The sequence below is a fragment of the Achroia grisella genome, unplaced genomic scaffold (genome assembly GCF_030625045.1).
Source record: "Achroia grisella isolate CSIRO2021 unplaced genomic scaffold, CSIRO_AGI_Agris_v1 utg782, whole genome shotgun sequence".
Taxonomy (NCBI): domain Eukaryota; kingdom Metazoa; phylum Arthropoda; class Insecta; order Lepidoptera; family Pyralidae; genus Achroia; species Achroia grisella.
Genome location: NW_026713022.1, coordinates 3,868,368 through 3,893,266, shown reverse-complemented (window position 1 = coordinate 3,893,266; position 24,899 = coordinate 3,868,368). Strand labels below are relative to the sequence as shown.

Below are 24,899 nucleotides of genomic sequence, written 5' to 3'. Positions count from 1 at the left end.
GGGAGTGGACGATAAAAAAGATGAATGGATTGTGTGAAAGGTAAGCAAGACCCTATCCCTTAACGCTGGGGATACGTTCCAATAAGTTTCAGCGCTATACGAAATTTTGTTAAACGCTATCTTTCTTTCTTTTCTTCGGAATCACTACTATTTTTGATTTCTTCTTGCTCAATTTCTTGACCTCATTATTAGAAAGACTAGCTGCTGTTTCTTGAACTATTTCCTCGACGTCTTTCCGTTATCTTCTGAATCCCCGGGTTGAAATAGAGGAGCGCTAAACCAAAACAGCGTTAAGCGGGGTCCTAATATATGTATAAAAGGAGAGTAAACTCAGACATGACGGATGATAGGGATCAGTGGAAGGTATTTATTTTGTTCATTTATTAATGAATTGTTACTAGTAGTATTTTATTTTAATGGTTGATAATGGTGCACCTGCATGTTTTAACGGTTTACGCTGGCGTGGTACAAGTGGAGAGTGATAAAAAAAGCACGAGGTCAGGTCAGTTAGCCCATTGTGAGTTGTGACTAGTTCCCCAGGAATTTATCTCGATGGTTTCCAGGGGAACCGCGTGTAGGTCAAACTGACATCGTACATTGCTAGCAATGGTGTCATCAGTCCACATTACTAACAATCCTGTCCCTTCCCCCAATACAGTCTATGTTACTGTATACTTTGCTATAGATCCAATAATGTTTAAAATGTAGTAGATATTGTTTGAGTTTATCCAAGAATGAGGAAGGGCTTTTATTTTTCCCCTGTATAATATTAGTTTCGTTGAGAGGTTGAAATTTTTATATCATTTTATATTACCACACGTTAGTTTTCGGGTTTGTATCACCTATAGCATCTGGCAACCCAAGACTTCACGTTTTCCACGTACGTGCTCGGTATTGTTGTCATTTGTACTCTGTCCGATGATTAATTGTTTTCTGTTTTAGTAGTTAATCTGTGCCGAAGTTTTGTTACTCTATAACAAGCCGATAAGATACCGGCTCTCTATACAAAACTTTGTAAATAGTAATTAGGTATAAGTAATTTTATTAATTTCAAATATATTGACGGGTTTGTTGGTTTGTGATACGGGCTTGTTTTCACTCGGCCTGAAGAACCCTATAAGCCTATTATACTCAGAAATGACGTGGCTTACTATTGGTCAAAGATTTTCAAAATCTGTTCAGTAGATTTTAGTTATTACTTCCTACAACCTCCCAAACTAGCCAACTTTACCTATTATATGTAATCTATACATATAAATAATTGGAGTATCTGTTTATAATATTGAAATAACCGACTTTTACTACATGCATATGAATATTAATACGGTACATACACAAAAATAACAATTTTTTCAATTTTTGTCTGTCTGTTTGTTCCGACTAATCTCTGAAATGGCTGGACCTATTTTGACCTATTTTTGGCAGGTAGCTGATATAAGGAGTAAATGAAGCTACTTTTATTTTAGAAAATAAAGTTCAATTCCACGCGGGCGAAGTCGCGGGTACAGCTAGTTAATGATTAAAATTAGTCATAGTGTATCTTGTTTTGTGAGGTTGCGCAGATAGATGACTAAGTTAACGCCTCCCAATGGAATGAGGACATAGGTATCGAATTCACTTAGCGATACATTAATAAATATTGTTCATAAGCGGCTAATATGTTTTACATGACTAAATTTTTGATTTGGTTTTATTTGTATAACTAACAAAAAGAAAAGGATATTAAACATCTGTATATATAAAAATACGTGTCAAGTTGTTTGTCCGCGATAGACTTCTAAACTTAACCGATTGCAAATTTGACTTGCACATTATGTACAATTTGATCCAACTTGAAAGATAGGATAGTTTACATCTTAATTTATAGTCACAATATTATTTCATTCAAGAACCTTAGCCACAGCAACGCGTGGCCGGCTCTGCTAGAAAAGTATATAAAGTGAAAATGTAACGTAATATTTAGTGGCTATATATTACATTATTGAATATCTTATTAATATTATAGACGCGAAAGTTTGTGAGTGTGGATGGATGTTTGTTACTCTTTCACGCAAATACTACTGAACGAAATTTTGTACACATGTTCTTGGAGGTACTAGAATTTACATAAGTCTTTTTATTAAAAAAAAGTAATAAAAAACAAAAAATATAATATCAATATTTTGCTCCTTACTTCAACGCTATTTAGCAGTGAGTAACGAAGTTATGCGAGCGAAGCCGCAGGTAATAGCTAGTAGTCTATAAATTTCACACGAGTGAAACCGCGGGCACAGCTAGTAATTATATATTAATGTAACGCTGTGTGCAGTGCAGCGTAGTGTGTAGGCTGATGATTCATGCGGAACATTATCGGGATTTGGTTACGGTTGCATGCGCGAGCGCAGAATCATTGGCCCGTTTATTATTAGTATTATTAATTACTTCTTATCTCAAAAAACTGAGTATTACAATCTATTTCTTGGAAATTAGATTATGTTATACAATAGCTTGCTATGCCCTGCTTCACACGGGTATATGTAGGTTTATATGTATTATACACTAACCGATCTCGCGAACTCTGTTGTGCCTGAGAATAAAATTCTGAACTGTTTGACAGTTTGTATGGGAAAATAAAATTCTTGATTTTATTACTCCTTGCAATTTTTTCATATTTTTTCACCGTTTAAACCTTCCCTGGACTTCCAAGAATATTTCAAGACTAAAATTAGCTAAATCGATTCAGCCGTTTTAGCAAGACTAACGAACAGCAATTCATTTTTATATATATAGATAGACATAAGCCTTCCTCTTGATTCACTCTTTATTGCTAAAAACTGCATTGAAATCCTTTGCGTAGTTTAAAAGATCTAAGCGAACAGACACCGGAAGCGACTTCATTTTATACTAAATGTATGTATATGTAAAGATATGTCGTGACAAAGAAAGCCCATGTCCTTTCCCGTGATTTGTTTTATACATATAGAAATAGAAAATCATTTATTCAAATAAACTTAATTTGAGCACTTTTGATAGTCAACATTTTTTTTTTAAATCTACCGCTTATTCGGAAAGCTGTCTCATCACAAGAAGAATAAGCAAGAAACTTGTGTGTTTCTCTTTTCAACAATCCTTGTAAGTTCACATTTTCTAAGTCGAAACGTGTGAATACAAACTACCAACTAGCACTAATTCTAGCTATATAATGCTAGCTGTCCCGACAAACGTATTTTTGCTACATACATTAAAATCGCTACTAAAAATAGATGATAGAAGGGTGAAAATTAGGGTTGTATGTATTTTTTAATGTCATATTATAAAAAAATAAAAAAAATGTTATGAGCGGACAACCATTATCACTTGGGGGTATGATATGATAGTAGACGATTCTCAGACCTATTGAATGTGCATATGAAATATCAAAAATATCGATTAATAAGTTTTGGAGGAGTATGGTAACTAACATTATTAAATGAGAATATTATATATATTCTTTATGCGTATATAATTCCATAAAAATCGGTCAAGCCGTTTCGGACGATGAGGAGAGTATGTAACATTGTGACACGAGAATTTTATATATTTATTCTTCGATCAAATTATCGACTATCTTCCCGATCATCATTCCCGATATCAGATTTCGTTAATGTTAATTCATTTTTGATTGTGCTAACTGATGTAAATTGTTTGCACGTAAAAGTGACTCCACGATTCCGTAGATGACCAAACCGTGACCTGCGGACTATTAACCAATCATGGCGGTGTATGAAACGGTCATGGTCAACTGGTTTACCGGCAATTATGAGTTACTAGCTAGGATTCACCCGCGTGAAATTTATAGCCTATATGTTATTATGATGTATAAGGTATATTACTGTAAAGTTTCATCAAAATCCGTACAGTAGTTTTTGCGTGAAAGAGTAACAAACTTCCATACTCACTTGATATTGTCTAGAAAGTGTACCTATTGTATAAATAATATTGTAATGATCCTTCTGAATTTAGTATTGAATTAAACTTCTAACTTCACAAACTATCGTGTTTATAATATTATTAAGATTATGATTACGTATATAATATAATACCTTGAAATATTTTTTTTTTACCAGGAGGGTGTTTGGCTACAGCACGCTCTTTGCCAGCGCCCTAACACTCGTGACTCCTGGTGCTGCTGCGATAGGCTTCGGTTGGGCCGTAGCGGTTAGAGTTCTCCTCGGCTTCTTCCTCGGTGTCACATGGCCAGCGATCCTGCCGATGGCCTCGAAATGGATCCCTCCAAATGACAGATCTAAATTCATGTCCAACATGATGGGTGAGTAATTTTTATTTCTAGTCTACACAGATATTGACATTGTTACTATATAAACAATTATACTCATGTATTTGTACCGTGCGTGGAATCGAACCAGCGACCATCGGAAGTACAGAACAATAGACCCCCCGCGGCGTATACCAGCATAAAACATAAGTAATAGGCTATGACGTTAGCTTGCAATTTGATCAATTCAACTCTCACAAGTAGAACGCAATAATTAACAATAATGTTGCCTCCTTGACCCATTATTGTCTTACATCGTTTTGGAGTGCAATCGTTTGATTAATCGAATCATTTGTCATCATTTGGTCGCTAGCAAACATGATACGATATTGTTTATAAGATATGTCGTATCTTAATACATGATATATCAATAATACATGAGTGTACACTGCATACATGCGTAAACTCTTAAATATTTGTCTATTATAAACATTAATATATTATTTTGTTTATAATATATAATATATATGTATTTATGAAAATATGTATAATATAATATATATATATATATATATGTATATTTATATATCATAGAGTGAAAACTTCTGTTAAAAACTTACGCTGTATCGAATCACAGTGGGAGTCTAAGAAGTTATAAATCCAAATATAAAAAAATATTATAAGAATTTATAATAATAGACCTACGTGAATAAAGAAATACTGTTTATTCACGTAGGTCTATTATTATAAATTCTTATAATATATCAAATCTACCGTCAGTTCGGAATGATTTCGAGATGAGAAGAACTAACAAGAAACTCAGCTCGTATTCTTTTTTTTTTCTTATGATTCCGGCGATTTGTGTTGTTCGTATTCTTTTCAAATAAGTATTGCACATGTTTACTATAATACAGATTAATTTTTAAATTCAAATTTGGAATGACAGAGTGACTACCAGTACATGCTATTGTAATTTTGTCAAAAGCAAATAGTCTAATCTAAATATTCGTAACTCGAATAGTGCCCACAAGCAGCACCCGTTCACGAGTATGGCGGATGATATAAATATATGCATATATAAAAAATTCTGCGAAACAAAAAACATGATACGATTGTTATTTGTTATCGAATGCGTTTCGTAGTCGTGCCAGTCGGGAGTTCGATGTGTAATAACGATGGAGGCGCGTGCAGGCGTGGTCGCTGACGTCACGCGATTCGCGCTCTCCGATTGGAGGTTATAATCGTTCGCGCGTTTTAACCTTGCGCAACAGTTGCTATGCACCGCGGACTGTGCTCAACCAGTTCTGAGAAATGTGGTATAATTAACGTGACCAGACGTCCCGTTTTTAACAGGACTGTCCCTTTTTATAATTACGAGTCCCTGTGTCCCCAAAATCAACTCTGGAATGCAAAATTGTCCCGGTTTTGGGAACTCTGCAAAAATTTCCGTAGTCGAGCGGCCTGGTTGAGATGTTGATTATTGTTGATAATTAAAGTGAATAGGTATAAAAAACGTGCCAAGAGTTTCAGTCTAACTGTGTAATATTATCTTATCTGTGGTATTACTTAAAAGCTTCACTAGCTATTAATTTAGCTAATTTTGCAAGCAAATTTGTTCAACCGATAATACTTAACTTTTAATATTAAACAACATTCTTCAAGTAATACTTAGCTTTAAGAAAAATTTTCATTGCCTGTCTATTAATTGACATAAATAAACTAATGTCCCGTTTTGAGTCAAAGAATATATGGTCATGTTAGGTATAGTGTTATTTTCATGCCGGACCCGACACGTGGTAATGTGATGGTGAATAGTATACGGTCGCACAAGGTTACCGTGCTAAAATGTCGTCGTGTCTTTTGAATGGAACTGTGTAGGTGGTGTAACCCAATATTTATCTTTATTTTAGAAGTTAAAACGCGTGAATAAATGAAAGTATAAAACATATGGTCACTAATATATCATACATTCAGTAATTTGAATTTTTAATGGATGATAATGTAATGATGTACTCGTACCTGCCTGAGCAGCTCTGCGCTAACGGTTTACGCTGGCACTGGTGCCCAGTGGACGCTAAGATGAGCATAACATCCGCTTAGTTAGGCCATCGTAACAAATTAACCATGAATTTGTCACGAGCGTGGAGACCAGACACGGTATATTGCTAGCAATGGAGTCATCAGTTTAAATTACTGACAATCCCCTTCCCCCCCTATTGCCGGTTGCCAAGTTACACAAAAAGTTTGCTTTGCTAACAATACCTTCCCCTCAGTAATTCAATATTCATTTTACCGAGATAGACTCTCTACAAAGACATCTGAGTGGCATTATAATTAATTCAGTCCCCAAGTAACTTGGTTTGTTACATTTATTTAGAATTAAGGAGACATGGTACTTTAGTCCTCTAGAATAGCATGAATAGTACTATAGGTACAGCAATACAGCAATGGTATTTCCGAACCGATACTATATTGAAACCTTCAATAAAAGAGCTTATTCCTTTTTAAAAGGCCGATAACGTACTTGCAATTCCTCTTCTGCGGGTACTCAGTGGCGGTTCACCTGATGGTAAGTGATTACCACACTTACCATCAGGTGAACCGCATGCTCGTTTGTCCCCTGTATTATAAAAAAAGGTATCACACGATGTCTTCATGACCGTAGAGCTGTTCTTGTAGGTATTTAGGTTACCTCTTACGATCAGGTGGACCATACGCTTATTTGTCATTTGAGAACAGAGTAGAAAGTCCTTTATTCAAATAAAGCAGTTTTGAACAATCATAGTATATTTTTGTAATCTACCGCTTATTCGGAAAGCTGTCTCATCTGGTTCTTCTTGTGTTGTGGTGTGCAAGAAATTTGCGTGTTGCTCTTTTAAATAATTGTTGTAACTTTACATTTTGAAGTTGAAATGTCTGAATACAAACTACAAACTAGCACCACTTTACTAGAGTTCATTCAAAATATTAAATACACAATCAGATTAAATCAGTCGTAATGATTAGACTAGACCCGTCCTCACAAGCAGCACTCTTTCACGAGTATGACGAATGTGCCAGCTCTTACTTCGCTGTACCTTACCTTAGGGAGCCCAATTTCCCGGCCCACCACGCCGCCACATGTCTGGACATTTTACTGAGCATGACTTTACAAGACACTCGACCACGTCATAGCTACTTCAAATTACCATGTGGTGGCAGTGTACCAACATAGTAATGACAATAGCAGTAACATTAAAAAAAATGTCATTAAAAAACTGTAATATAATAAATGTGGGAATTGATTCAAGGCGCTAGAACTTGGCATACGTGCACATATGTACCGTCATTTCCTTATTTATAAATAAGTACTAACTCGTGCAAATGTTGTAATAATGGTTTCCTGCTGAACGAAACCTATTAATTCATTAGGAAAAGTGTTATGTACATTTATTTATACCGTTTAATTACTTACTTACCTTCTATTGATTGACTGCTCGTAGGCTATAAAAGGAATATTGAGAGTTGTTAGGAAAAAATAACTATTTTACTGCTTAACATCGTCTAAGATAAAGTAATGTATTTTTTTACCCTCTTCATCTTTTCATTATCTGCTGTTGTTTAGCCACAAAAATTAAAAAACTAATTAACTAAAATTAGCAGCTGAACCATCTGTAAAAGGGGACACATCACTGATTAAATGCCAAAGGGAAACAACGCAAAAAAACTGAAACTATTTTGTTTCCGAAAATGGTATCTACCAACGATTTGTTGACAAAACATGTTTCGAAAAAAAAATAGTTTCTGTTTTTTTTTTTGCGTTGTGGCCCTTTGGAATTTAATCAGCGACATGTGTAATATTATTAGTGCTTATCTGTGTGATGCGCGCGCTGCATTATAGGGTTTTAATTTATTTTTACAAAATTTTCAGTGACCTCGTTGTCACTGAAAATTTTTTGCTACATAAATTAATAATAATATTATAGTGTTATATTTTCCCAATAAGAACCTACATATACGACATTAATAAGGGGAGCAAGTTTTTGAAACGCAGACCTAGTTGATTATAAATTCGCGAGGAGAAACTATTATAGAATATTAAGGAGCTGTAATCATTATAGTAATACACGAAGCTAACACTTTGTACCCGTTTTTACGAAAATTACGCGGACGGAAGGGTATGAAATTTTAGCACACTTATAGTTTATACAGAAATGATTTTTATGAAATTGTATATGACTGTTTAGTAAGTCTGAAAATCGGCTACTATTTATTTTTTATGCACCTAAGTTTATCACTTAGGGCTAAGAAAAATAATCCTTAAATATTTTCTTTTATTTTGACAAACAAAAATATTATGATATACAGACAACTTCAAATTTTTAATCTTTTACGATCAACCCCTGTTTTTTTATAGCGACATTAGCACTTCAATTTACATGGCATCAACAAAATAACGTTTGCTGGGTCAGCTAGTATTAATATATGGTTTCAACTACTGGGTGACTAGTATTAGGAAATGTACAAGAAATAGGTGGTTGACCTAAGTACATTTCCAAAGATAAAGCGGTATTATTTATTTCGTCCGTGATTCCCGACATTCTGATAAATAATATCCCAGTAACTTTCCCAACAACCGACCGTATACAGCCAGTGGACTTTGCTTATTCAAATCGACTAAACATTGGTGTATTAATTCTAGTACTAGTCCATCCATACTAATATTATCTATGCGAAAGTATGTTTGTATAATTGTTACATTTTTACGATTAAACCAATGAACGGATCTTAATGTTATTTGACATCAATATGTATCTCTGTATATATATGGAGGACGGACATAGACTGTCTTTTATGGTATTCTAGAAACGCGCGAAATAACGGACAATAGCTAGTTTTATAACTGTGAAAATTGTTTGTTCGTTACGGATTTTACTCATAAACTGCTGAATCGATTATAGTTAATGTTCTTTAGGAATATATTTAATTGACAGATGGTTATAGGCTTTTTTGAATACATTAGAGAAGGTATGAAAGTAGCTCCTGTATTGGAGAAGTTAAAGAGCGTCTGTCATGGTATAGGCATGTAATGTATAGGAATGAGAGAATATTTTAAAGAAAGTCTTATATATGAATATAGATGTTTATAAGGGCAGAGGAAGGCCGAAAAACAGAAGGATGGACTGTATGAAAGATATGTCAAGAAATGGAGTGAATGACGAGATGGAAACGAGATGGAGAACGGGATGCGAACAGGGGAAAAATAAGGAAGAAGCAGATGATGAGATTGTAGCTTTAGCTTCTCCGGAAAAAGATATAAAACTGTGAGGAAAGGAGTAATTTTTGCTCGTAACTTTATGTAATTCTGCAAAGTTTAAAGCAAATCGGACTACGCACGTTTGTTTCAAAGTTTGCAGACTTATTGTTTACAAACTCAACATTAACGAGCGATGAGATGACTGCGAACAGGGAAAAAATAAGGAAGAAGCAGATGACGAGATTGTAGGTTTAGCTTCTCCGGAAAAAGATATAAAACTGTGAGGAAAGGAGTAATTTTTACTTTAAATTTTCTGTACAATAATTCTGCAGAGTTTAAAGCAAAACGGACTATGATTTGTTTCAAAGTTTGCAGAATTATTGTTTACAAACTGAACATTAACGAGCGAACCAGCGGGTATAAGCTAATGTTCAGTCTTGTTTATCTTAATAGTATGTATGACAAGCGTCCTTTGTAACTGTGAATATGAATTATGAATGTTAATTGTTCTCATTCCAATCTGTAATTGAAAATGTGCATCATCGTGCGCAATTTGCAGTTGCATTGGAAAGATACGGGTCAGAGGCCAGCCGCGTGTAGAGTACAGGGGCGCAATGTTCTCCTTTATTGCTTGTACTGTCCGTATATCATGTTACGATCTCCACGCGTCTTTGATATTTAGGTACTAGTAGTGCACGCGACATCGTATGTTTTATTTGCAGACGTCATTTTAGGCGTTATTTCATTCCTTCGGGCGGTTTTTTCTCAGCATTATTTAGTCTGTATTGATCCATAGATAGAATATTTAGTTAAATAATAAATATTCTCTTAAAATTTCGACCTCTATTCCTCCTGATTTTATTATGTGAAACCTTAATACGCAAATCGTCAATTTTTGCCTCGTTACGATTGTTACATGAAATGAAATGGATTATTTCGGTAGATGCTTAGAAACACGACGCTGACAAATATAGTCAACTTAAAATAAAAATGAACTTTGTTTTCTTATAATTAAAGATGTCAATGATATGCATATAAACATGTTTATGTTTTAACTGTATCGGTTTTTACGGTATCTGTTTCCTTTTACTTGGATAGGGCTTACCCGGCCTCAAAGTTACCAGCTCCTGATCTAAATAAGAGGGGGGATGAAGAACTAAAAAAGATGAAGTCTAGCCAATTTAAAAAAATCATCAATATTGGAGCGCTATAAATGGAATAGAGCCAGGGCCTCTTGATGGGTAAAGGAATTTTATCTATTAGAGGCACTGGGTGTTTTATCATAAAGTATTTCCCGTTTTGGCTCAGTGATAATGTTAGAACATTGGCTTGTTGACCATGTTCATTTATCTATAATGTTTTAATATATATTATATATATTTTTTTAAATTAACATTTTTAAAATGTTTTATTCTCTCAGTACAAGATTAAAGTAGACTAAATTATTCTCATTACTAAATGTCTCAATTTGTGTCTGCAATATTCAAAAGATGTAGGGACTATAGGGTCTCATCAATTGTGTAGCAATGGGCAGGAGCCCATAGTGTCTATTTATAAAAAGGGGTTGGAATATATTATTTTTAAAAAGCCAGATGCAATAATCTGTAGCAGCGGAATAATAACAATTCGATTATATATTTTTTATTTCGATATAAAGTGTATATAAAAAAATGTCGTTGTGTCACCCCTGTTGCGTTACTTAACGACTGATTAATGATGAATGGAATGCAATCGGGCCAACATGCACCATATGCATTATAATGACAGTTCGAAAGTTCAATTTACTACTATCGTATCCTATCAGCATGTATATTTATTTTGAACTTTCTCGCGAACGTAATAAGATTCACTTATTATGTGTATTAAGAAATTTATATTCACGGCTATTTGAATTTAAATGTTTTCATTCAAAATTAAGGTAACATTTTAATCACTCGAAGAGTTCGAAAGATCAACTGGTTGTACCTGTTTCATTTCAATAACTACTATAGTAGTTCTTTGTTGTGTAACAGTTCACATACTTTATCGCGATCTGATTATTTTTTTTGTATATATAAGGTAGTATCTTATCTATATATTGGAAGTTTATTGACTTCTATGTGTTACTATAGAGAGTCCAGTTTTATTTGAATGGTGTTTCTTGAAATTTAGATTATTCATTGAGAGTTCGAAAGTTCAGCCGCGTATCTTATCTACCTAATGTAGTATATACCTAATCTACTATCGTACTGTCGGTGGCATCGCGACAACGAGTGTGATTTATTATTGTGCTAATGTCCAAATATTTAGATAGTACATTCAGCTAATGTAGCGATTTCGTACCCGTATAACATTTTTCTTTGTAAATCTATTAACATAATAAAACATACACATATTATACAGCTTATCACAGACATTAGTGACAATCGCACCGAAATCAGTTGAGCCGTATTTGAGATTAACGCGAGCAAGAGCATCAGACAAACTTATAAAATTCTGATAATGTTTTGGATTCCATTACGTTTGTAAAGTCCCCCCAAAAATATGTTTTGTCATATATCTTTCATGTACAGACAGCGTTCAGTTCTATTTTTTATAAGTATATTTGGATGAGCTTCTTTACTAATGATACTGATATGCATAGATTACGGTAACCAGTTACCATCAGGCAGATCGTATGCTTGACTACCACTCAATGTTTGCAACAACCAATGAAGAGATTTCGATTGCATTAAACTAATTATTTACATAAATTATTTCTTCACAGATAGTTCAATTATTAGAGTATTTGTCGGTAATTTAGCTAAATCCGGTCGATGACGCCGATGAAACGATATCTGCGAACTTGTGTTAATGTAGTGCAGTGAATTCTCAACTCGCTTAAACAATAATAGTCATAACATATTACCGATAAATCGTAATTTTTTTATATCATGGCTACCTCAGTCTCACCTATTTCGCCAAACAGCTTGCTTTGTAATCTGTATTTCGTATTTTTAGAATAGAATTGAAAATTCTCTATTCAAATAAATTTATCCTTAAGTCCCTTCAAATAGTCATACTTTTTTTTAATCTACCTCTCATTCGGAAAGCTGTCTCATCACAAGAAGAATGACCAAGAAACATGTGTGTTGTTCTTTCAGATAAATTGTTGTAACTTTATATTTTAAGTTGAAATGTGTGAATACAAACCAACTAGTATAGTGGATTGTCGGGTGAGGCAGTGAAATTACAGAAATTCATCTCAATAAGAGACATGGCATCTTAGCTCGGAATGGCAATACATGAGTGGCATTACAGCCGTCATATCGTAACGTGGTGATGTTCACGGAAATACCATTAGGTGGGCCGGCAGCTTGTTTGCCAAAAATTAAATGAAAACATGACATGTGAAATAGCTATTTGAACCTCTCGGGATTGTCTAACGACGCAATTCTGTAACGATTTCGTATGTTTAGTTATCAAGTCATGCAATTTAAACGCCCTTCACGTATCGTCCAATAAAGGACAAATTAAAATTTGCAATTGGGTCTAGGCATTTTCAAGGAAATTTAGGTTTTTATTGACCGGATAGCTTCCTTGACGTTTGTTGGTATTAAAACGTTTTACTACATTTGATGCATTAATTGAGGTCGTAAAAATGTTATTCGTAATATGACGTGACTCTATTTGTCAAGGGGTCGCAGGTTCCCTTCCATTTTTATCTTATCGGACATTCGTCTGTTGATAATATATTATAATCTGTAATTATTTTTCATAGTCTTTACTACTTTACTCTGTTTTTGCACATATTTTTCCATTATGTTATTGTTCTATAGTATTACTATGTTATAAATTTCTATTAAAATTGTCAAATCTAAGTGATCTGGCATCTTCCGCTAATATCCTGCAAGCGTATACCGTTAGCGAAGGCGGGTGCACCTTTCTTGTCTTATTTCTGTTTCTGTCTTATTAACATCCGTTAAAAACATTACTAATTAATACACTTCTTTGGTGTCTGTTAAAAAAAAAGGAATTTATTATAAATACGTTATCTAGACCTTCTTCAAATCGTAGATTCTTCTCCAACTTTCCTTCATTCTCTTGACTTATGGACAGAGGAAGTGATTTATCCAGTTTTACGGAAAGCTCTTATTGCAATATTCTATAAGGGTAGAACTCTACAGGCAAATGAATACTGCTTGTTTATTGCCTTAGGCAATATTTTTATACTATTTATTACATGGAGTACATTTTATTTAATTTGATATATTCATAACAATTTACATTGTGTTCAATTATTTATTGGATTTTATAATTAAATATAACTAATAGTTACATGTTTAAATTTAATGCGTATGTACATACATACGCATTAAATTTAAACATGTAACTAGTTAATTTAGATATTTATATTGTTATTTATAAATACAACATCAATATCTGTGTATTTATATTTATAATAAAAGCAAATGTCTGTACGTATGTACACGTACAAAAAATAACATATTTAAACATATATGATTGGGGTGGGCAACCCTACACTACAATTTGCGTCACAACCACAACAATTGTGTCCAATGCGTTGACCTGGAACGTGGTAGTAATTTTCCCAAGAAGCCGGCTTTGCAACATCGCCCGCCAGTGTTAATTAATATTAACACATGCTCTTCTCTCGTACAACGGCCGTTTATTCATTATATTTGGAATAAATTTTATACAAACTGACAGCTCACCTGATGGAAGAGGACCATTCGTAAATTGCATCTTAAATAATTATCTTAAATAATCCATAAAAACATTCAGTTTTATTTTATACTAGCTGTGCCCGCGGTTTCACCCGCGTTGAATTTCAATAAAAAATATAGCCTATATGTTATTCTGATGTATAAGCTATATTACTGTAAAGTTTCATCAAAATCCGTTCAGTAGTTTTTGTGTGAAAGAGTAACAAATATCCATACTTACAAACTTTCGCGTTTATAATATTGTATTAAGATTAAGATATAAAATTCTTGTGTCACAATGTTAGTACACAAACCGCAAAAAGTACATCATATTTACTATTAAACAGCTATTGAAATACATTAAAAATAAGATTATTGATGTAACAGTATGCTCTCATTTCCGTATTATGGCGGGCAACATAATAGTTATTTACAAGAAGTATTGGCAACGTATTGCCTTCTGTGATATATCTGGTGCCAAGTTCACGATCAAAACAAACACCAGATGACGTTTTTAGTATTGTACTGTTTTAGTACAATAACAAATAAATAGATATAGAAATTCGTTATTCATCAATTATAAATATAACATTACATGAGATAAAGAAAAAATAAAATATACAAATTAAGAAATGGAGGTGGCTTTATGTGTCGCAAAGATAAAGAATAGAATAGAATAGAAAATCATTTATCTAAATAAACTTATATTGAAGGCGATGGTTACCATTTACCATCAAGTGGTCAATCAATTTGCCAATCCGATAACTTAAAAAACGGTTGTCCACATTTTTGAATTTGTATAACCCCTCCTGCTACATTATCATCATCTGCTTCTTCTTTATCCCATTAATTTTGGGTCAGAGTAATGTTTTCTCTTCCATTTCATCCCTATTCCCTCCATAACATTATACAGGGATTTAAAGTAAATGTCAACAAGTTTACGACCGGGTTTTAGCGCTCAATGGATGTAATCCTCTACTGTTCGACCCTGCTATACTACGGCTGTCAATTTAAGACCCTTATCCGATTTGTGAATACCACATTAAATTAATCGTTCAGAGACATTTAGGGTCGGTTAATGGATGTAATAATAGCTTTCTCATCCATCATTGGTGTACGGACAAGATTGATGGAATTTGCGTATTTGTATTACGCACTCATAAAAACGGAACAAGGCTGTTCATATTTACAGTTACTAAAAATAAAGTAGGCGGCACATGAGTGAAAATACGATAACAAAATTAAAATAAAAAACATTAAAAAATAAATATATACACTTATGTAAATAAATTAAAATTAGGTGTACAGATATACACCGAAATAAGTTTAAACAGTAATCTACACTAAAATAATAATATTACTAATATTATAACGTTTTTATTTATTGTGGTACAACTTTCGCTACAAACTGTCCGGAAGCTGTCACTCAGTGGAATTCTGTTGCAGCGTCGTCACTGGGTGCTGCCATCACGATGCCGATCTGCGGTTTCCTCATTGCACACTTTGGATGGGAGTCGGCTTTCTACTTCACTGGTAATTATAATAGTTTACGCAAATATTCATTATTACCCATGTTTTGAATATAAAGTTGTCTGCCACGATACTATTGACATAGGAAAAAAAATCAAACTTCAAAATTCTTTACTTAGGTTTTTTACTAAGTTCTATTACTAAGTTTTTACTAAGTTTTACTAACTTTTATACAGTTGTTAAAATCTCTTTTTATATTACTTTATTTGCTTTTGTTTTAATAACTCCAGCTGCTAAGCTTGCTTGACTTAGTTAAGTGGGTAAGATATGGCAGTGGAAATACTAGGTAAGGTTTCATGAAATGAACTTATGCAGATGACTTTAGTTTTCTGTTAGTAACAGAATAGAATTTTTGGATATTCATATTTTTTTTCTTGCTATAATTTTGATATACATTTTACTATTTATATGTATTGTTAACTGATGGATTTGTAAAAGTGTCTGTAGAATTATAATCAGTAATGGGGTCTGCCTGAAAACCACCGCTGTATTATAGATACACCTCCTTGAGGTTGTGCTTATGTTAGCAACAGCTGAGGCAGCTCCTATTGCCAATAGTTTTAAAGAGTAAAGAGGGTTGCCTGAAAACCAGCACTGTATAGGTGCGCTTCATTGAGGTTGTGCTTATAGCAACAGTTGAGACAGCTCCTATTGCCAACTTTGTATGTTTTTTCTTATTTTGTATTGCTTGGTAATCTGTTAATATTGGTAATAAAGGTTTTTCCAATCTATCTGAATTGTAAAATGTGTGAGTATGGCTAAATGATACACTTGATAATGACTGATGCAGGTCTCATTGGCGCTATATGGTCGCTGGCCTGGTTCGCAGTGGTGTACGATACACCAGCAGATCACCCTCGGATCACCGAAGAAGAAAAAAACTACCTCATGGAAGTTCTGCCTAAAGACAACACAAAGAAGGGAGTGAGTGTCTATACCTGTTTTATTACTACCTTTCTGTATCAATTAAATAAATAATGATATTATTAATTCTCTGTAGTTTTGCGAGAACGTATTACATCTTCACCACCTTTAGAGTTGTTATTATTAAAAGGGTTGATGGTTTAAATTAGATTTTGGTTTCTGATTTGTATGTAGATTGTTTGTATAGAATATCTGCTGTAAACCTTGAGTCAAAATTACTACAGTCTGACTACAGGTTCAAACGTCTAACAGCGCCCTCAGATTAAAGTATTCTCGTCTGGTGAAGCTGTAAAGGCTTTAAACTTAACAACTTTAGAATATTTCGAAATTTTATTTAATATTTTTTTATTCTAACTATTCTTACTCACTAAAAACCTCATGGGGTACCTACGAGCCGCAGCCGAAAAGTTCACGCGTTGAGGAGGTCTCAACGCGTGGGGGGAACTCTTCCCAGTTCCCCAGCTTTTGCCCATCATGAGCACGCATCGGAATAAGGGATGCGCCTCTCCCCCATATAGGCTCCTATTATGTCGATAGCAGATGTGAAAAGTTGGCAACCCTAGAGGAGGAGTTGGGAAGCCCACCTTAAAAATCCCGCTCGTAAACTGTACACGTGCCAGTGGAGATACCATGAGTCAGTGTCGTGAACTGTCTTGTCGTTATTCTATTAATATGTATGCGACTATAAAACTCAACAACATTGTTTAGGATCCTATCTGTTTATATAATAACTAGACGCCATCTGTAATAATACAAGCATTAAGTATAATATTTTACTCAATACATTGGTAATATTTATATTAATGGTAAGAGCCTCAAAAATAGTATTTTTATTTAACTCCTAATTCCTAATTGTGCTCTTAATTGTGCCTACGGAAATATAACAGTTAAATGCGAGTGGCAGAATAATATATCAACACATGTGATTCGGCCGTTTTCATCAGTACTTTGATGCCCTGTAGAATATTAAATAAACGTAAAACATCGAGTTTCAACAACGAAATTCCAATCTTGCGCTAAAACAGACTTTACATGTTAGTATGGTTTCCAATATAAGTAAAAATGAAAACTAGCCTCGAACATATGGGCCATATAAAAATTTTTTTTGGCGAATTGCATAATTTTTTTATTATTATCCTTTTTTTTTAATTATAATAATAATATTCCAGGCCAATTCACACAACGTTATCTAGTCCCGAGCTAAGCAAAGCTAGTGTTATGGGTACTAGACAACCGATATCAATATAACATAGATGTTTTTTTGTAAATACGTATTTAATATACATAGAAAACACCCAGACCGATACAAACAATCACGCTCATTAATACAATTGTACCGTACGAGGAATTGAACTCGCAACCATCGGAGATAAGGCGGTGTGTTAAACCGCTAGACCACCGAGGTTGCCAAATTCTTTATAAACACTGACTAATATTTTCCTTTCCATGTTTTCCAAAAAACATAAAGTTATTCGAGACTGTCATTTATATCCAAGCAGGATTACACAACCAAAGCTTTGTTCATTTGTGGTTCCGTCATTAGACTTGTGTTCGAACTAGCTAGACTATTTGAACAGGTCACGACTCGACTATAGAGCAGGGAGACTGGCATCTATCGTGCTATAACTATACAATTATAATAATACCGAGAAGGAAGGAAGCAACGATTATAATATTATTCATAAGCACGACATATCCTTACTAGAGTGTCTCTGTAATTACAGAATGGAATACTCTAAGATTTATTACAGTATAGTTAAGATTTTTCCGCATATTCTTCGTTATAATAAGAAAAAAATATGCTTTTTATTTATTAATTTCAGGCTACTAATTGCTTATATTATAAATACCTACCTTATAGACTAACATACATATGAAATAATAATCTATACAACTATACATCTATACATATAAATAAAATTGGAGTGTCTGTTTGTAACACTAAAATAAACGTTTTTTACTACATGCATATGAATACAGTACCTACACCAAGATAACATTTTTACAATTTTTGTCTGTCTGTCTGTTCGATCCGGCTAATCTGAAAAGGCTGGACCGATTTTGACGCGACTTTGTTTGGCAGGTAGCTGATGTAATAAGGAGTAACTTAGGCTACATTTGTTTTAGAAAAATTCTCATATTTTAGAAAAATAAAGTTAATTCCACGCGGACGAATTCGCGGGAGCAGCTAGTAACAAAATAAATAAAAAAATCGTCTCTGTGGTCACGGCACTGACAACGGCAATCTGCCACAGTAGCGTCGATACACCATCCCCTTCGGCCAGTAGGCCTCCTTCATGAAGGTGGGCAGCATATTGGTGGGCCGGGCTACAAACGCCTTGAAACTCAACTCCAACTGCGTCACCCTCAATATCAGATCACTGGTCCGTATATAGTTGACAATGTCCTGCTCCTTGGTGGCGTAGTGTAGGCGGACATTGCTGTGATCGTGACATAGTGTTGGCGGGTTACGTAGATTGATCTATGATCGGTGTTGCAGCAAGCAACAAGAAGCTGGGCCCAGTGGGTGCTATGGCACAGTAAATAATGTTCATGCATTCTAATTTTAAACACTTATAAACGATATTTAAATTTATAAGGTGTCTCCTTATAATTTTTTTTTTCTGTTGTGGTATGGCCTTATATATTTAAATATAGTTTATAAGGATTATACGGATTGCCAATAATCAGTTGCGCGCGCAACTTCGCATGCGCAATGCTTATACAAATGACATATATGTTTATTTATGACATATGAGCGTTTATATGTCGCATATCTAGTACAGTACATGGTGTAATTCAGAATTTTTTGAAGTTAGACTTAATACCACAGTTATAAAGTAGACTTTCTAAAATTTAAAATTTTTGAGTTAAGCCAGTATACATACATGTATATAGTTATAATAAATGTGTATTCAACCGCATAAAGATAACCTTGCATTTACATTTTCAACCCCTTCCAACCCCTTTTTTTGCATTAAAAAGTAGCCTATGTCTATGTCCTAGCCTATGTCCTTCCTCGCCGTCTAGACTATCTGCGTACCAAATTTCAATTAAATCGGTTCCGTAGTTTTTGCGTGAAATCGAGACAGACAGACAGACAGACAGAGTTACTTTCGCATTTATAATATTATAGTAAGGATGTCTAAATCTGCCACTTTATTGCAAAATTTTCCAAACATTGACTAAAAGCAAACGCATCTTGTTTACGGTTTCGCCAAAAGATTATATTCAACATATTTTCCGTTGCGTGGGCTATAGAAATTTACGTAACTATGACGTCACAGCTGAATGAGCTACATACGGCGACCGAGTGGCCTGCGAATGATGGATATGCGTTGATTGTATCAACAATATGAGATATTAATATCTAAGCAGGAAGTGAGCATTGCTATGGCAGATTTTAGAATAACGTTTATATGTTTGTCCTGTCATGACATTTACAACATTCACTACTAACACTCTCAAGTCGGGGGGGGGGGGGGGGGATGGGGATACCATTGCTAATACCCATGTCAGGTTGACCTCCACAGGGTTTCCCCTGGAAGCTATCGTCTTAAATTCCTGGTGAATTTATCGACAGATCGACTTAATCTGTTTTCTTTTTTATTAATAGTAGTTAGCTTCGTGATACAACCTCTCTTCACGTCCGATAGATCCCCCATTCTGTCCAATTTAAACAGGGATCTAAATTACGACGGCCTCAGCCGTGTGATCCCCTAGCGGTGCCCTCAGACTAAAATCGTATCCTTCAGACAGGAGTTGGATTTCAGCCGCCCAATAAGTCCTTCCACGCGTTTGTAGTAACATATACACTCGTCAGGGGTGACTGCAGATGGTACTTATAAATCGCGATTCAACCTGCTTTCGGTGAAGCTGTAAATTAGAATAGTTTAAATAGATAAATTACTGTAATGAAACTAAATTAGAATAGCTTAAATTAGAATACATTACAATAGTTTAAAAGAAAAGTCATATTTTATTAAGAACCGTTCAGTCGTTTTGTCTCTAAACGGTAAAAGAGATCAGAGGCATTTATAATAATAATAATAATAATCTCAGGACAATTAACACATCGCCATCTAGACCCAAGTTAATCTAGCTAAAGCTTGTGTTATGAATACTAGATAACTGATACATATATACATAGATATTTTTTTTGTCGTAAATACATACATATTATATGTACATAGAAAACAACCAGACCGATACAAACAACCATACTCATGAATACAAATGTTTGTGCCATGCGAGGAATCGAACCCGCGACCATCGGTCGCAAAGCGGTGTGCTAAACCACCGAGGTCGTCAATATTAAGTTCAAATTTTATACTATTATATTAAATGTCATAAAAATAATAAATTGAGTTCAAAGCCATAATATAAAAAAAAAACAATACAAATAAAGAATTAAGTAGTAAATCTAAGTATTAATATAAATGACAGTTATGAAATGAAATAAAATGATTTTAATTTTGCTAGGAATGTGGTGTGCAGATGTTGTACATACGGTTTGCCTTATATGATGAAGACATGCAAAATTTTATATTAGTTATGCTTCTGTAAATAATTACATAGTTCTGTCTTTTAGATAGCATATACCATAGTTATATACTATGTATAATATTAGAAGGAAACAATGAACAATGCGAATGCTGATAATATTGCTCTCGAGACGACACTCGTGTAAAGTGATTATTGGCGATAGCAATGATCAAGTGGGTAGTAGATACGGCCGCACCCATTACTTCAATAGTCTTTTTACGCACAGTAAATGGAATTTTATTAACCGACTTTAAAAAAGGAAATACTGTTCTCGGTAATTTATTGTTTACCTCTCAAGATAACATAGATTTAAGTAGAGTGTAATGTCGGTCTACGTCCCGACTCCGCGTTACTAATAAGCCATGTAGCATTACTAGCTAATAATAAACTTACTAATGTTCTTAGAAGGACGCCATTTAATGTGATGTACATAGCCTGTACGATACCCGTTAAGATAGTAAGAATATAGATCCATAGTTTAGAAGTTTGTGGTAACAGGTGACCATGTACCGGTCAAAATGATGACCATATTTTTTATTTCGTAGTCTATGTGGGAACGGTTGACCATACGTACAAATATAATCCTACTTTTTGCTTCGTAGTCGGGTAAATAGATCTAAATGTAGATGTAGGCTACTTCATGTTTAGTGTGCTGTGTACTTATATAATATTCTTAAATTTAGACCTCAAAACGACGATTTTTTTTTGTTCTAAATCGAGGGAAAACTGTATGAAAAGGATTGTTTGTATGTATTTACAAAAACAATGTGTCTAACTATATGTATCACAGTCTAGTACCTATAACACAAGCTTAGCTTGTGACTAGATGACGCTGTGTCAATTGTCCCAGGATTATGTTATTTTTTTTTAATCAGTTTATAATAATTTGGTTTAAATTTGTAAATTCTAATTATAATATATATAGCTGTTGCCGCGACTTCACCCGCATGAAATTTATAGCCACGGAATTTATCGTTATATCGTTCAGTAGTTTTTGCTTGAAAGACTAACAAACACCCATCCATGCATCTATCTATCCATACTCACAAGCTTTCACGTCTATAATATAAATAATATTAATATAATTTACAGCATTTACCAGTTCCATGGCGGAGCATGCTGACCTCGCCGCCGGTGTGGGCCATCATCTTCACGCACGGAGCCTCGGTCTTCGGATACTTCACTGTAGTCAACCAGCTGCCTACCTACATCGAGAGCATCCTCCATTATAACATTAAACATGTAAGTATTTAATTGTACCAGTAAGTAGTAGTAATAGCTAAAAACCAGTACATCTATAAATATTAATAAAATTGGAGTATCTGTTTGTAATATTGAAATAACCGTTTTTACTACACGTATATGAATATAAATACAATACACCAAAATTACATTTTTTACAATTTTTATATGTTTGTCTGTCTGTCTGTTTGTTCCGGCTAATCTCTGAAATGGCTCGACCGATATCGCCGGGACATTTTTTGGCAGATAGCTGTACATCAGCTATCTGCCAAAAAATGTCCCGTCGAGGAGGAGTAACTTAGGCTACTTTTATTTTAGAAAAATAAAGTTAAATTCCACGCGGTCGATGTCGCTGGAACAGCTAGCAGCATATATAGTTGCTCATTCGTGTTGCGTCAAAAAATGTCCTATAACCATAATAGATTTTCAAACAAAAAATTGTTACCGTTAACCCTTTCGAACATAATATAGCGTCTGTACTCCTAGTCAGACGAAAAAAAACTAGGTTCGTCAAAAAAATCTATCAGCCAGACCGGAAATGCTAAACTTGTCCTTGGCATGCTCAACGAGATGTATATATATTGTATAAACCGTGAACGTGAACCTTAAAGTTGCTATAGATAAGGTTTATTTTATCTGTTAAGTTGTACCTGCCACTCCTTGTTGACTTGAGCCATTTTGTAGGGTGACCATCCAATGTGGAGCGAAAGGTGGAATGTACCAACCGGTATATTTATGTTGTACCGTGTTTATTGCATAAAAACAGGTTATCTCTCATATAAATGAATGCATTGATTTAAATACAATTATAACAGAATTAAAGTGACCAAATTCAAGTTGCGTATTTTATTTATATTTGATTTAAATTATATATAACTGTATATATATTAGAGTGTAACGTAACATTATCGTAACGATTAGTTACTTTAGTGAAAGTAGATCGAGTTGTAGGAATTACGTGTGAGTTATAGAGGGCACCACCAGCGCACAATGTTTAATTCTTTTTGTAATTAAATTTATTATTCTTTGCGAGTACTTTTGTGAAAATAATTGAATTGGGTTATAAATACCGCATAGGCAGAGTCCAGTACATATGAATATAGTTACTATAACATTTAATGGAACTTTATAAACTGTACCCTTTCTATTTCATATACCTTGCACGGTATAGTATATTTATTCAAGTTGTATGGTTATATCATTTAAATATTTCATAGTTTAGTAGTATCTCGTATGACGTTGAAGCGTCAAATGTAGGATTACTCATTACGACCTATACATTTACGATGTGTAATGCTGTTGACAATGTTTACACTTCGATGCCCATACAATAGGTATATCATATTTCAACAGCGTTGCAACTATTGCACATTTACTAAAGCGCTACACGTGTACTTGAGTAATGCTGCAAATGTATTATTTAGCGAAATATTACCAAGAGAATAAACAGATTCAATTTAATGATTTCTTTGTTTCCCGTGAGATTTTATTGTTTAACATTTAATTGCAGTATTATTGTCTAGGAGACTAATTTTAAATCGCGTTTTTTATATCAAGTATATATATTTAAATGTATTTATGAATATCGTTGTGGTGCTAAAACCAGATTCATATATTAATATAAAATAACGGGAAACCAGTTAAATCTGGATAACCTTGTACATTATTTGTGTATGACATTATAATATGAATAATTTAGATTGCAAGATTTGATCAGAGTGACCAACGTTTTATAATAAATTAATAGAAAAAAATAACTATTGAAATATTTTATATTAAAAGCGTAATATTTTGAATTATTAGCTATTTTGGAAATATTAAACAGTTCTGGTTTTATATATGATCATGTCTGTATTACGGAACGGTTTTGGTCAAGTTTCAATGTTAGTCTGCTGGATTAAAAACAGTTTAGCTTAAAACAAAAAATAAATCCGTATTACTGTAAATATGTACAACCATATTTGAAAAAAATACGAACTGTATTTCTTTTTAGTTCTTCTCATCTCGAAAGCACTCCGAACTGGCGGTAGATTCGACATATCATAAGAGTCTTTAACAGACCTAGATGAATAAATATATTTTGCTTTGATTCGATTTGAAACAACTAATGATCTGTACAATTTTAGTCGTTCAGTGAAGTTTAAATACTAAAGAGTACTGTATCAACTTTTTTATTAATTTGAACTAGGATTTATAACTGCTAGTATATGTATTTATACAAGTGGATAAAGTAGCGTAGGCATAGAGTAATTTTCGATAATAATATCCAAAATTGAAACGTACACACACATTTACATTATGAAGGCAATTGTGCACAAACATTTAAATATTTTTATTTATCCAATAATGTTATTGTTATTGTAAAAAGTATTTAATTATAGGCACTTAGAATAACATTAAATGGAGTAGATTCAAGTCAAAAAGGAACAAAAATGGACATTGCTACTACGACAAAACTTATAATTTGTTTCTTGTTAGATGAAAAGCGTTTTATTGCTTCAAA

General features: G+C 33.8%; 1 protein-coding gene across 1 annotated transcript in view; it reads left to right on the top strand.

Annotated features, from left to right (window-relative positions):
- The window catches only part of LOC131851333 (sialin), a 61,398-nt gene that overhangs the window by 17,877 nt on the left and 18,622 nt on the right, over nt 1–24,899 (top strand). The window contains exons 5-8 of the mRNA XM_059201822.1: nt 4,086–4,288; nt 15,602–15,688; nt 16,476–16,609; nt 22,247–22,396. Of these exons, the coding sequence (XP_059057805.1) occupies nt 4,086–4,288; nt 15,602–15,688; nt 16,476–16,609; nt 22,247–22,396 (574 nt within the window). The remainder of the gene's footprint in view (nt 1–4,085; nt 4,289–15,601; nt 15,689–16,475; nt 16,610–22,246; nt 22,397–24,899) is intronic.